This window comes from Protomyctophum parallelum (assembly GCF_964188405.1).
Source record: "Protomyctophum parallelum genome assembly, chromosome: 12".
Taxonomy (NCBI): Eukaryota; Metazoa; Chordata; class Actinopteri; order Myctophiformes; family Myctophidae; genus Protomyctophum; species Protomyctophum parallelum.
This window is the reverse complement of record NC_139712.1, coordinates 29,111,548-29,127,418: the sequence shown is the minus strand read 5'-3', so window position 1 is coordinate 29,127,418 and position 15,871 is coordinate 29,111,548. Positions and strand designations below refer to the sequence as shown.

At 40.6% G+C, this 15,871-nt stretch overlaps 1 protein-coding gene across 1 annotated transcript in view; it reads right to left on the bottom strand.

Annotated features, from left to right (window-relative positions):
- The window catches only part of pou6f2 (POU class 6 homeobox 2), a 111,302-nt gene that overhangs the window by 23,560 nt on the left and 71,871 nt on the right, over positions 1-15,871 (bottom strand). The window contains exon 6 of the mRNA XM_083777986.1: positions 6,556-6,696. Within this exon, the coding sequence (XP_083634112.1) occupies positions 6,556-6,696 (141 nt within the window). The remainder of the gene's footprint in view (positions 1-6,555; positions 6,697-15,871) is intronic.

Sequence of the window (15,871 nt, the reverse complement as noted above, 5' to 3'; positions counted from 1 at the left end):
GTTCACAATGATCTAATGCACAGTGGATACTCTCTCCGGACATTTTTCCCTCTAGAACTATTGTCTTTAAACTACTTAGACACTTTGGGGTCCATTGACCTATAGGAAATGAATTGTCTCTGTACACACGGTACACATGCATGTATCTTTAGTCTATAGTCATGTGATCAAGATGGATGTGTCCTGTATTTCATATTCCATCCGAATTGGCTAACATTGGCTTCCAGCGTTTGCAGCATTGGCCCGTTTTGAACAAAATGCCTCAAATCATGAATGCAGAGGGAAATCTTGCACGCACATTCCTACTAGGCAGAGGAAAGAATCACCACCACCTCTGCACTTATTGGTTAACACTCCTATACCACTTTTCCTGAGGTGTTCGCCCAGGATTTTTCTTTGTTGGTCAGAAGCGAGCCTTACTCTTTAAAAACAAGCCCCCCAAAAAATGCAACCCGGCCGCAACTACCAATATTTACAAGCCCAAAGTCGCTTATAATAAGCAGACATGGCAACCCTGGCCCTGGGGGCCCTACATGCCTTTCCCACCAAAGGCAGAGGAGACACAGTGAAGGGAAGTGCAGCCGTTGAGGGAGGTTAGATGAACACACCAAACACAACCACAAGGCACCGGGGTTAACACCAAACACAACCACAAGGCACAGGGTTAACAGAAGGGGGACAGAATATAGACCACCGTTCAAGGCATGAAGGCGTCTACCCTTTTCAGGTCATCCTTGAAAAAGATCTTCCTATTTTCTTCAGAATAGAAGCCGAAGGAGAAGTAAATAATACACAGGGAACAGATTTGTTTTGTGCCAGGTATTAAAACTGTAGGCTACAATGAGAAACTTATTTTTTACTTATTTTTGGGGGTGTTGTTTGCCTTTATTTGGATAGTATATATAGTGGAGAAAGACATCGACAATGAGAGAGAGAGAGACAGGGAGTGACACACATCACAGGTTGTCAGGCTCAGAAATCGAACCAGCGACTTGCTGTCAGGCTAGGCCTTCAGTGCTCTTCAATGAGAAATTACTGAGGAGGATATTCTTAAAACTGACAATGTAACCGTATATTAACAGTATTTTCTTTGCTTAATTAACATTTTAGTTACCAAGAAAATAACTTATCGATTTTCTCTCTTCAGAGGCAAAAAAAGCCTGGGGACTAATGTACTGTAGTTACATTACTTTTTTAAAATTTAAACAAGATCAAAGCGAACACATTTCCAAGGTCTTCCAGACACATTCATGAACGCATCTCTTTTATAAGACGTTGAGAACAAAAGAGGTAGTTTGTTTTAAAAATTCCTGCCATTCAAATTGATTGATTGAATACTTTATTAGTCAGGAATGCAAAGTACAGTCAAACACTTTGTCTAAAAGGATAGCCCAAAAAAGTACTTGCGGTTTTGTTTCCATTCACGACCCCCATCTGAAAATATTTTGTGCTAGGGACCGGCCCTTGCCATCTGTGTATAGTTAAAATGTTTAAATCGATATAAAAAATGTGCAACTTTTTTCAAGATATGTTTTGAAATTAGACTATTTTCAAACATCCAATGCATATCTTATTAAAGAATTCATGTTGCCTATAGTCACATCATTTGGGCTTGTTTTTATCATAGACCGGGTTGCTTGTTTCTCTCGTAATATCCACTGCAAAAATATCAAAATCTCGCAAAACACTGGCAAACATTAGCCCCAAATATATGGGGGCGGAAGGAAGCTTATAGGGAGAACAAGGGGGGACCGACCCTCTGATATAGGGGTGGTGGTACAAGTCACAGCCAGCCCCCGCCCTCCCCCCTCTCTGAATAATGCCAGGGAATAATAATGAGGAGGGGCAGCAAAGGCTATAGCTCAGGGCTTTGACCGTCTTAGTGACCTGATTATGTCAGGGAGTGTCAGCCGCCAAGATACTACAAAAGCACAGAGCGTCCCATCAAATCCATATCCATGGCGATCTGTCCCCCAGTAGCTCCGGGCTGCCTCGGAGCCACTGAGGCTCCATACTGTATCATTACCAGCGTTTAACATCAAGGGCTTTAACCCGTTAAAGCAGCACCATGTACAGTAACTCTCCTCTTCTTCCCCCGGATTTGAACCGAGGTTTATTCTGCTTAAGTGCTGACATTTTCTTTCCAGTGAGCTAATAGAGCCCGCCTACTTGTTCTGAGGATAAATTGAATCTTGACCATCAGGTCAAACTTCGTGTCAGATCCTAGTTGAGACACTCAACCTTTGACACAATCTAAATGTCTCAATAGAAGAGTAGGCAGACAACAAACAACCACACAATTGTATAAGTTATATTATTATTAACATACTCTACCATACAGATTGTATGAGTTATATTATTATTAACATACTCTACCATACAGATTGTATGAGTTATATTATTATTAACATACTCTACCATACAGATTGTATGAGTTATATTATTATTAACATACTCTACCATACAGATTGTATGAGTTATATTATTATTAACATACTCTACCATACAGATTGTATGAGTTATATTATTATTAACATACTCTACCATACAGATTGTATGAGTTATATTGTATTTATTAACATACTCTACCATACAGATTGTATGAGTTATATTATTATTAACATACTCTACCATACAGACTGTATGAGTTATATTATTATTAACATACTCTACCATACAGATTGTATGAGTTATATTATTATTAACATACTCTACCATACAGACTGTATGAGTTATATTATTATTAACATACTCTACCATACAGATTGTATGAGTTATATTATTATTAACATACTCTACCATACAGAATGTATGAGTTATATTCTTATTAACATACTCTACCATACAGATTGTATGAGTTATATTATTATTAACATACTCTACCATACAGATTGTATGAGTTATATTGTATTTATTAACATACTCTACCATACAGATTGTATGAGTTATATTATTATTAACATACTCTACCATACAGATTGTATGAGTTATATTATTATTAACATACTCTACCATACAGATTGTATGAGTTATATTGTATTTATTAACATACTCTACCATACAGATTGTATGAGTTATATTATTATTAACATACTCTACCATACAGACTGTATGAGTTATATTATTATTAACATACTCTACCATACAGATTGTATGAGTTATATTATTATTAACATACTCTACCATACAGATTGTATGAGTTATATTATTATTAACATACTCTACCATACAGATTGTATGAGTTATATTATTATTAACATACTCTACCATACAGACTGTATGAGTTATATTATTATTAACATACTCTACCATACAGATTGTATGAGTTATATTATTATTAACATACTCTACCATACAGACTGTATGAGTTATATTATTATTAACATACTCTACCATACAGATTGTATGAGTTATATTATTATTAACATACTCTACCATACAGACTGTATGAGTTATATTATTATTAACATACTCTACCATACAGATTGTATGAGTTATATTATTATTAACATACTCTACCATACAGAATGTATGAGTTATATTCTTATTAACATACTCTACCATACAGACTGTATGAGTTATATTGTATTTATTAACATACTCTACCATACAGACTGTATGAGTTATATTATTATTAACATACTCTACCATACAGATTGTATGAGTTATATTATTATTAACATACTCTACCATACAGATTGTATGAGTTATATTGTATTTATTAACATACTCTACCATACAGACTGTATGAGTTATATTATTATTAACATACTCTACCATACAGATTGTATGAGTTATATTGTATTTATTAACATACTCTACCATACAGACTGTATGAGTTATATTATTATTAACATACTCTACCATACAGATTGTATGAGTTATATTATTATTAACATACTCTACCATACAGATTGTATGAGTTATATTGTATTTATTAACATACTCTACCATACAGATTGTATGAGTTATATTGTATTTATTAACATACTCTACCATACAGACTGTATGAGTTATATTATTATTAACATACTCTACCATACAGACTGTATGAGTTATATTATTATTAACATACTCTACCATACAGACTGTATGAGTTATATTATTATTAACATACTCTACCATACAGACTGTATGAGTTATATTGTATTTATTAACATACTCTACCATACAGATTGTATGAGTTATATTGTATTTATTAACATACTCTACCATACATATTGTATGAGTTATATTGTATTTATTAACATACTCTACCATACAGACTGTATGAGTTATATTGTATTTATTAACATACTCTACTTCTACTACCATCATTAAAGAAAGGTTACATAGTGATGTTTGAAGACCTGGGGTCGATTCTACAAAGGCCTTCTTCTAAATCTTCTCAAATGTTTCCAGTAGCTACCCTCGATCAGTCCCACCAGGGAAAAACCATAGGGCCACACAATCCGTTCCTCCGAAACTACTCAGCCGGGACTGGGTATGCGGGAGGATCGCATAAATCTGGTGCGTGGAAGGACTAGGCCAGGGTTCCCCAATAGGCGGCCCGCGGGCCATTTGCGGCCCACAGAGCGCCCCCTTGTGGCCCATGAAAGAATTTCCAAAAAAATATATTTTTCTTTTTTTTTTCTTTTTTAAGGGTCCCAGATATAAATGGCATTAAATGGGGGTCAGTAGCCTATGCATGTCAAACTGGGCATCCTTTTCAAATGGGGTCTTGCCCTGAAAATGAATTTTCAGGGCAAGACCTCGACCTCGCGCGTGCAGACTCGGCCCCCAGCCTGGTACGCTAGTCAAAATATGGCCCTTGAGGAAAATTAATTGGGGAACCCTGGACTAGGCTCTGTGGGTTGACTCCTGTCCGTGCCCCTCCTACGTCCCACCAGGTCCACTCCTGCTCTCACTATAGGTCCAGCACCTGTGCGTTGCACCAGACTCCCAGCACCAGGCACTTCATTCAGGAGTGGTCGGCGTGGACCCCAAAATGATATGTATCAAAAATATAAAAATCACACCCGTGTGAAGTGAGTGGTGCAACTCTGTGGAAGTTCCAGACCCACAGGACCACGGCCAGGGTGCCGGCCCGGTTTCGGGCGAGCCGCCCCACGTCCGAAACGGTAGAGAAATGACAGAATTAGCATGTGGGTGTCCCTCTACTGTACCCTCTGCTGTACTGTACTGTACTGGCACACCCGAAATCAACATATATACAGTTAATATGTGCGTGTGCGTGTTCGTGCTCAGACCCAGGCACCCACCCACCCAGCCAGCCACACACATAGCTCCGTAAGGGAGTGGTTGCACCACTAAAAAAAAATAACAAATGTACAAGCTCGCTGCGAGCTTTGCATATCAGCTATTTTTCATTAGTCCTTGGGGGACCCCTGCGGTGTCCGACACACTAGTGGACTGCGCAACTATGTATTAAAAAATTCTCCCTTTTGGCACGCATTGGTGCTGCACACGCAGGCTGTATGCGTGGCGTGCACACCGCCCAAAATGAGGTGTTGGTAAGCGCCACGTTAACATGATCAGTAAAAGTGTTGTTTAAAGGCTTGAACGACGGACAGGCTTTGCTATGGTAAACAACATGGTCTGGCGTGAAAGGGCACGTCGCCCATACCATTTTCCTTTATAATATGCCGCGTGCACCTGGCGATAAGATGATTCATTAGATAGGGTCCCGCCGTGACAAGCATCATCGTTCAAGCCTCTAGGCTACTGATGGAACAATTCTGCAGCCACCCTGTAAATATGACAAGGTCAGCGTTTTACTGCGACAGCACAGCCAGGCGAATGTGTGGATAAGAGAGAGAAGGGCTTTGTTTATTTCACCCAAAAAGACTTATAAAAAGACAATACGACATTCTGTTGCCAAAGGACTGCGAACTGAATGGCAGAAATTCATGCCATGGCACCCTAGGGTAGCCTGGTTAGCCCTATAGATTGCCTTGATGCAAGTCCAGGGGTCCAGGTAAATATCCTTGCCAAAAATAGCAAATCTACAAGCTCTCTGTAGATCTGCTATTTTTGGTGAATGTTCCCTCTCAGACGAGACATGACCAAAGCATTTTCGGGAGTCCCCAGCCAAAAACATTGAGAACATAGAATACCAGACATAGAATATACCAGAGGGCCACAACCGGCAGGCTGAGAACCACTGGCCTAGACGATGTACATTATTGCTTGACTGGGCGTGTGTGTGTGTGTGTGTGTGCATGAGTGTGCGTGTGTGTGTGTGTGTGTGTGTGTGTGTTTGTGTGTGTGCGCGCGCGCGCGCGTGCGTGCGCCACTGTGTGGGTTAGGGTCCAATGCATTGCAACATCTTTGGCCAATGTTATTTAACGTCTTGTGGTTTTTAACCACTTAAATGAAATAGCCAATCCAGTTCAGCTACAATGTACCCTAAAAAACCTCTTGTAGATCTATCAAGCTAATTTATAAAGGTGTTTTCCCCCCTGAATAGGGTGAGGCTACTGCAGAGTTCGGTTAGACATGTGTGCATGCCATGAGGCCTTAGTGTGTCATCCTGCCACGACGTTGGTCACTCACCTGTCCTTGTGCATTGGTGACCAGCTGTCCCGTGGCTCCTTGCAGATTGGACAGGGCGTTGCCAAACACCTGTGAACCGGCCATGGAGCCCAAAGCCGCCGCTGCTGCTGCCACTGCTGCCTGGCTGGCCAGCGGATTCAGCTGGTGAGGAAGAAAGAAACAATCAGCACCACAACTATTATAGCCCCAAATGTTCTCGTCGTGGACCCATGACACTCATTCTTGTTGTTATAGATAACATTATTTCCTTCCCGATACCGATTCTAATTCCCCAGTTTTCTATACTGGTATCGGTATCGGAACAACTGTAAAGTTCCTGTGCTGCATGCTGTGGAAGAGGACAGCACAGTGATGAAGGCTTCATAAAGCAAGCAGCAGCTCCGGTGCTTTGTTAGCGGGGCCACAATAGGCCAAACTGCACCTATGGAGGTCTATGGAGTCCAGTAGTATAGTGAAGGACTGTGCAGTCCATCATACATGCTCCCAGAGGTCTGTGCTCCTACAGCCATACAACCCAGCAGGAGGCTCCCGTTGGAGGGAGGAGCAGTGAAAAAAGAGGGGGAGGGAGATTGTGAATAAGTGGCCATTTTACCACTTTAAGTGTTTCCCCCGGCCCCCCCGAGGCTCCCCATGGGCCGTGCACATGCTTCTCCACCAGGAGAACCCACGGCCCGACAACCATCTACTTCTCACAATGGAGCCGGGCGATGAGGCCATGCATCAACATATATGCCTGCCCGGTCAAGCCGCCTCGATATATACGGTATACGCTTCGACTACAAAATTACTCTGCCGGTCATAACGCACTGCTTCCGTTACTTTTGAAGGAGAGAATGGTTTTAAAATGATCACCCTCCTCACTCCCATGTTGTAAATGGACCCATCTGGTGTGGCGTAGCCCTGTGGTCGTGCAAAGAGGCTCCCAGTGATGGTTATAGAGGCTGTAGCGCGTCCCGGCCACATCGTTGAGATTACCCATATAAATCAAGGCGATAACCACTTATTAGGGGCTGAAAATGCACTGCTGATTTGGTTGCAGCACAGCAGAGCAAAGTCTTATTAGGTTGAGTAAGTAGATCAAAGAGCAGGCGGGCAGAGGAGACCACCCAATTACTCAACAGAATAGAGAAATGATAGAAACACTAGTGCACTGCTTACTCCTGGCTGGTCATATTAGTGTTCTGATGATGCACACTCAACCAGGGCAAGTGGTTTGTAAATGATAAATAAGCTAAATACTTGCCTCAACAAAAGAGGAGAGAAAAAGAACAATAACTTTAAATGATTTTAACTTAATGTTTTTTAATGTATTATTATCATCATCATCATTATACAAAATATTACTATTATTATTATTATCATTATTAATAATAATGTTATTAGTATTATGATTATTAAACATATTAATAATAATAATATTATACGTATTATTGTAGTATTATTTTTATAAACATTATATATTACAGTGTGGTGTGACAGTCAAGATATCTTAAATCTAAAGGGCATAAACTTCTCTCGTTTCTCTGTCCACACTTTCCCAGGTCTTCGGGGGAATTAGGCTCTGTTCAGTCGGGATCATTGAGTTGCCATTCATCTATTTTCTTACTCCCACCACCATATATTATTACACTTTCTGAAATCAAATGATGAAAAAATGCCACGGCGCGATCGATACTTTTTCATTGACAGTAAAGGTTAAGCACATTAAGAATGACACCGCATTTGTCTTATGAAATCATATTTCATGTTGGTGGCCTCAAATTGGCCGTGATTGATATTGCGTCCCCTCCGTCTGAAAGTCATCCAGTTCTTTCTCGATAATCGCAAAATTGTTCTTTTTATGTGCTCCGGTGTTTGTCCTTCCTGCGTCTCAAATGTTAAGGGAGTATAAAGGTGCCCTTTTCTTTCCTCAAAGGGCACGGGGGTTGAGGAATCACAATAAATCTCTAATTCACAGTCTGACATTGGTCACGGTTTGTCAAAAAGTTAACCGATGAACACTTCGAAAGATTCAATACAGGAAGGTTACATTTTACAATAAACTAGTGATAGCATAAAAGCTGGGCTCCGACAAAAGAGTTCAACAACAGTGACATAAGCATATATATTTACCACATTTTGTACAGTAATCATTGTGGAAACATGTCACTCCACTGTGTGATATATGTGCCCCGAAGTAATCTTGTCATTTTGGACATCCATCGTCGGTAATATCCACTGACTCTTAACCTTAAAACACATTTTATTCATTTAAGATTACATTTGAGACAACGTTGACAGAGATAACAAAATAGTTTGTCTGCACACCAAATTGCCCTTTTCCAGAATATCTTAAAAATACATCTTTATTTATGTTCGTTCATAATCTGATTGCATGACTGAAATGTCCATCACATAATACTACGTAGTACAAAACGACACTGCTGATGTTTTTCATTTTGTTATTTTAAAGCACTATTATCATAATAGCCACTTTAACCGCTTTAATACATTTCTTGAACAAAAATAAATAAATGAGCTCAGTAAAGCAATGTACTTTGCCTGCTTCTTCTTTTTTTGTGGGGACTGCAGATGTAAATTTGCATCTTTGCTAAATCCGGTGGATTTACATTACATGGTTACATCGATGTATTCATTACTATATTAATATGTTCTTCATTAACCCATTTTAGGCGGGAACCCCTTTTGGTGTTTTAAACATTATGTTATAATTTAGCTATTGAAAAATAGCAGATCTACAAGCTCATAGCGCGCCAAGTGGCGCGCTACGAGCTTGTAGGTCTGCTATTTTAGAAAAGTCGTGAAAATGTGGCACAAATCTTTGAATATATATTTCAGAGCGAACATTTTTAACTAAAATATTGGCTTCTGGGGGGTGCCTGTAACTACATATTTTGAGATGGGGGTCCGTGGCCCAATAGAGATAATTCTGGGGGTCCTTGACATGAAAAAGGTTGAGCCCCACTGACATAGAAACATGGGTTTTTCAGGAAAATTTTAGGACATTGTTTTTATCGACTTCAGTCCAAAATGGGTTAATATGCGGTGTCCTGTCGAAAGTAAAATATTAGAAAGATACATCACTGGCTGCAACCATATAAAGAGACAGAGTATGCTTTGTCACTGCAATAAAGGGGGAAGATTGAAGGGTAAGGAAAGCTTATCTGGGCTAAAATCTTCAAGTAAATACATGTATCAGTGAGAGGGCACCTGGGGCCGGATGGTGGACGGTGATATCAGTCAGGGGATTGCATTAGCAGATAATCTGAACGACGGATCCCCTTCCGTCACCGCTGAGAAGAAGTAAATCAAACACGTTAGGGACACATACTAATAAAGGTCCAGTTTTGGAGAGGAAAGGAGCGATAGGAACTGGCTATGATTTTAGCTGAGATGACCTGTATACAGGATTGTATGTATGTATGTATGTATATGTATGTATGTTAGTCAGAAAACTTACTCCTTAAGATAATGCACAGTACACACAATGCACTTCTTATCTCAGGTGCTATATGTGTAAATATGTTAATTCTTTTGGAAAAAGCTAAGATACCCTTTGGCTGCACAGTTTCCGCTTGTAGCAAAAGCTTGTAAGCTAAGAGAGTTTTCGCTTCTACCGTTTGTAGCAAAAGTGTGTAGACCCACACGGAAGAAAACCCTTTACCTGTAGATTTTTGCGGTAAAAGACAAGGCTGCTGTACTTTATACCTCATACTAAGGATTAAAGTATGAGGTATAAAGTACAGCAGCCTTGTGTTCCTAAAACAAAAAGATTGAGTATTGGGTAAGACTGACGTTATGTATCTTTCAGGACCTTTCACTGCTTTGTCTCAACCATTACTCAGCCACCGCGGTAGATATTTTGACATTCAGTTTTTGTTTTTTTTATGTTGCCACTACTGTTGGAGCAGCCATAAACTACACAGGTTCATCCCGATGTTCTGGGCATCTTTGTAATGTTAGTGTTAGTAGTAGAAGCTTGGTGCGGGGAAACCGCAGTTATGTTGTCTCCGCCTACAGGAAATACGTAGGCTGCGACCATGAGACCTGTTACGGAATCGGTCCATACCCACACACATGAATCATGATACATGTAAATGCATACTGTATACACACACAATATAAATATATACGCATATATACACACCCACACACACATGCCCAAACATGCTACTCATAAGCATGAGAGTTCAGATGGGTAGGGGTAGGGGGATGCCCGGAAGGGAGGTGTTATATTTCAGTGTCACTGGGGAGGGGCAGAGTTAAGCATGGTGACAGCAACAGGGAAGGAGCTGTTCCTGAGCCTGCTGGTGCAGGAGCCAAGGGTCCTCCCGGAGGGGAGAAGGGAAAGGAGTCTATAGTTTGGGTGAGAGGGGTCATGCCTCTCGCCCTCTGGCCCTACGTCGACATCTCTGGCACTGTAGGTCCTCAATGGAGGGGAGTTGTGTGCCGGTGATGTACTGGGTCTTTACCACCCGTTGCAGGGCCTTCCGGTCAGACACTGTGCAGCTGTTATACCACACTGAGATACAGTTAGTTAAGATGCTCTCAATGGTGCAGTGGTAAAAGTTCACCAGAATCCAAGGAGACAGGTGAGCCTTCCTCAGGCTCCTCAGGAAGTAGAGGCGCTGCTGCGCCTTCTTAATCAGGATGGAAGAGTTGAAGGCCCAAGAGAAGTTCTCAGAGAGGTGGACAGGACACCCAGGAACTTCAAACTGGACACACGCTCCACCACAAACAGTAGATCGGGGTGTGGTCACAGCGATTGGCTCTCCTGTAGTCCACAATGAGCTCCTTGGTCAGTGTGGTGTTGAGAGCCAGATTGTTGCTGGCGTACCACGCCACCAGGTACATAAATTTCTTCGTAGCAGCGTTTCGCCAATTAGAGAATATCTCTCACTATACAAGCAAACCCCATTTAGCTGTGCTTATTCATCTGCTTTCCAGTTATTTCATTAAGACATAGTTTTCTCAATCTGTATTTACATCAATTTAATGAAATATAAACACAAATTTAATTCAGCAAATTCGCCTAAATTGCAAAGTTGAGTAAACACAATAAAGTATCCTACACCTACAGTTATTGCAATAGTTGCTATGGCAGCATAATGTATGTGCTCTCGTGGTGAACAGAAACATAGAAAAAGGAATAAAACAAGGCCACATGCAGAGCTGAACGATGTTCATGTGGAGCTTGGAGAAGGTCTGCTCTACACTTCAGTGTTACTGGAACACATAGCGAGATTCTTTCACTTACTAGTGGAGATGTAGAAGAATGTATCTTTGATATCATCATTATGTTTTATTCAATGACAGCCTTTTGGGATCATGCTATGTTATTCTAGTAAATCTAAGGTGAAAAGAAAGCAGGGACTTATAACGGGATTTATTTATTTTTATTTATTTTTCTCTGGCGGTGCTGGGTGATGATATGGATAGGTTGGGAGAAAGAGAGCCAGGATTTAAGGAGAGGGGGGAGGGAGGGTGTGTTCAACACCTAAACAGGTGATTTTCCACAGCGGTGGCTCCTCTCAACAGCTCGGCAGGAGGCAGAAAATGAGAGACCGGGCCCTAGCATCTGTTCTGATTGCATGTGTTGGAGGAGATAAACAGTTCCAGTTTGCAGAGGGCTGCATTGTGTGCGTCGTTCTTTTATGTCCCATATGACTCGTGGGGTCTGTATTGTGCGTCATTCTTTTATGTCCCCTATGACTCCCGGGCCTTGACAAGGTTCCAGTTTTGAATGTAGTTAACAGTTAATTTAGTATTTCCCTCCCTCTCTGAAATCTGAAATGATCTTGTATACAGATTTATTTGATTGTATAGTAGTCGATCTCTTAAGTTAATTTAGGACCTTCTAGCAGTTAATTTCGTTTTATTAATCACATTTCTTCCATGTAGCCCATGTTTTGTAATGGCATCATCATGCTATTATGCCCGTGGATATACAGAGTGAACTTAACAATGATAAATAAATATGATAATACCTTTTAAATAATCACAAACATGAATTATGTTTGTTATTTACAGGTAGAGTAGTGGGGCGAGATGGAAAAGGGGCGAGCGTACCTGTTACCCTACAGAGCCAGTATATATATATATATATATATATATATATACTGACTTGCATGCTTCTCATGTTTGCCAAATTATACACGGTGCCACATAAGGGTCAAAGAATACAAAATAAATGTTAAAAAGTGCCTGGCAAATTGTTAAAAATGCATCCTTTGCAGTCTGTATGGGCTAAGTGGGCAGGGGTATAACTCTGGCAAGGCTCTCAGTCCGCTGGCCGTTTGACCATGAGGGTCAGGTGTGCAGCAACCCGTGTAATCTCAGGGATAGAAGGAAAAATAGCTTTGCCGAAAAGCTATTTGAAAACCGTGGAGAGACAACCGTATGGAAGCTCAAATTGTCTGACACGCAAACTATAGTGGAGTTGATTCCTGGTTTACTCTTTTCATGTAGCCACTTGAAACATAGTCTACTTGCTTTATTGGCGTATACGTAAAAACACCATAGCCACATACTGTAGGTATACATACTGTACTGTACTGTACTCAGAGGAGTCGTCCAAAAAAGGAGAAAAAAGACAAAATTGTAATGAAATATTTATTTATATTAGTTCTTCTGACCAGCACGGCTGGAGAGCCTGAAATGAGCATATTTGTTGTTTCTGCATTTGTTAAAAAAAACTATAACCACGAGTGTCAACAACAGAGTGTGGAGGGGTGTTGTCCAGGGTTTTTTTTTTTTTTTGACTGTTTTTTTTTTCTTTTTTTTCTTTTTTTTTTCTTTTTCTTTTTCTTTTGTGTAAGTCATGTGAATTTTGTATGCTTTATTGAAAATCATTAAAAAACTTTGATGACAAAAAAACCCAAAAGAAAACATCAACTTTAAAATCGAACGTTAAAAAAGTGTCAGAGCAGCAGTAAAATTGGCTTAGGAATGGAACAAAAAGGAAATCATTCAAAGAATAAATTGCATTTTCTTCTGAAATGAGCATGACAGCACAACTAGCCATATAAGATTTGAGAACTGATTAATCCCATTACAACTATTATCAGTTGTGGGTCAGAGCAGCAGCAAAATTGGCTTAGGAATGGAACAAAAACTAAACAATTCAAAGAATAAATTACATTTTCTCTTGTGTTAATAATAGTTATTATGGTGGTACTTGGAGAGCCAGATATTTTCTGTGGTGGTACTTTGTATAAAAAGGTTGAAAACCTACTGGTCTAGAGCACATCTACAAGCTTTTTTCAAATCAAGAATCAAGACTTTACGTTGATCTCTAGATCAAACATAGCTGTGTTTAATGACATTATAACGGACACCGGTGGTTGTCATTTAGTTTTAGTCACATTTTAATGTTTTAGTGTTTAGTGTTTAGTCTAGTTTTAGTCGACTAAATATCACAAGCTTTTAGTCAACTACATCTACAGGTGATTTAGTCGACTAAAATGCATTTTGAGGGCCTTGATGCCATTGTAATGACTGTTTTTACACTCTGCTGAAAATTAAGCGTAAAATGACTTATACTGGATTTCTTGTCCACTAGTCCCTTCCTTTTTACAACATTTTAGTCTAGTTTTTATTTCTTGACGAAATTGTCAATATATTTAGTCTTAGTTTTAGTCATCATAGCTTAGTTTTTATTTAGTTTCCATTTAGTTTTTGTCAGTGAAAAAAAGGTAGTTGACGAACATTTTTCGTCTTAGTTTTAGTCGACGAAAACAACACTGGTATAGTGACAGTCCACGGCAGAAGGACCCAAATGATATGTCTTCAAGAGACAATAAGGTGGCTGCACACACTGGTAGCCAAAGTGCCAATATTTTATTCTGGTCAGTATCTGATGTGAGAAAGCACACGAGGACCCATACAGGGAAAAAAAAACTTTACTTGTACTTGAAAAAGCTAAGAGACCTTTGCTAGCAAAAGCTTGTAAATATCTAAGAAAGAAAACCCTTTACCTGTACTTTTTGTGGTAAAAGCTCTCAAGCAAATGACCACAGGATTTATACAGATCAGATCTTTGCAAAAATGAAAATAAAAGTATGAAAAAGCGATGTCAACTGAACGCCGCCAGAGGTGATGTTGGGAGTCATCCACCAAAGTGCTCCATCTATCTCTGGCCTTTTTCGGGCCTATACAGTCACTTGTCGTCGCTCAAGCAAAAATGTTGCAAAGTGGGGGAGGGGTTTGGGAACGAACAATCAATAGCACTATCGCTTCTGGAAGAGAAGGAGAAGTCCCTGTATCTCGGAGGGGAAACATGGACGTTATTTTTCATTGTACTCTGAACCCCACATCTCGGTCTCCGCCCTGCTCTTTTCCCACCCCAGAGTGAATGTAATCAGCTGTGACATGAGAAAACACGTTCTCCGTCAGTCAGGACTTGGCCCGGTCCTCTGCTGACAGTCCTCTGTCGTTCCTTCCTTTCCTCCCACTCCCCTCCCCACCCACCCAATATCCACTGTGCTTATGAACATCAAAATGCCATTAGGAGCCTCAAAAACACCTCTGGTCCCAGGGTCTACAGTCCAGGCCTCACACCGTATGGCCCTGCCCCTCTGAGGCCATCTCTGAGTGCTGGCTGTAGCTCCACCACTGGGCCTCTGCTTCAGCCATTGTGGAACAAAAACAACAACAACCGAAGCCCTTAAGAGGCACAATCGTGCATGAGGCAAAAAACCAAAGAAACAACACAAATCGACACGGCAGAAAGTGACAGACAGACAGATCAACTGGGTTGAAGATGGCATCTGACGAATATAATAGTGCCATGTTGGGTGAAGGTTGGACGTTATAATTGGCAAAGGGGATGGAGGGACGGCGGTGACGAGCGGTGCTAATGGAGTGATGTCATAAGGAGCGGGCGCAAAACGACGAGCTAGTTAAAACACGGGAGGTTCGGGCCGATCAAAATAAGAGACAGTAAACTTCAGGAAATGGACATCCCGGGCGGTGTCAGAAATGGCCCGGGCCTAATGAGGCAAAATGCAAATGGCGGCGGGAGAGAGTCATGAAAACGTTCAGACTCACTATAAAGGAATGACGGAGTGCCAGACAGTGGTCGTCAATCTTCCCTCTCATTACCCTCATGTGAAATTAACAGCGGCTTTAATCATTACATAAAATCTTCTCCGGACCATTTGTTGGTAATTGTGAAGCACAGAGGTGCAGAGTGGATTCTCTGTCATCCATCACCGCAGCAGTATATTTCCACTGGTCGAGGGGAGGGGGGGGACGGGCGACACACACTCCATGAGTAGAAAAAAACCAAAACAAGTTATACTGCATTCCTTTTACA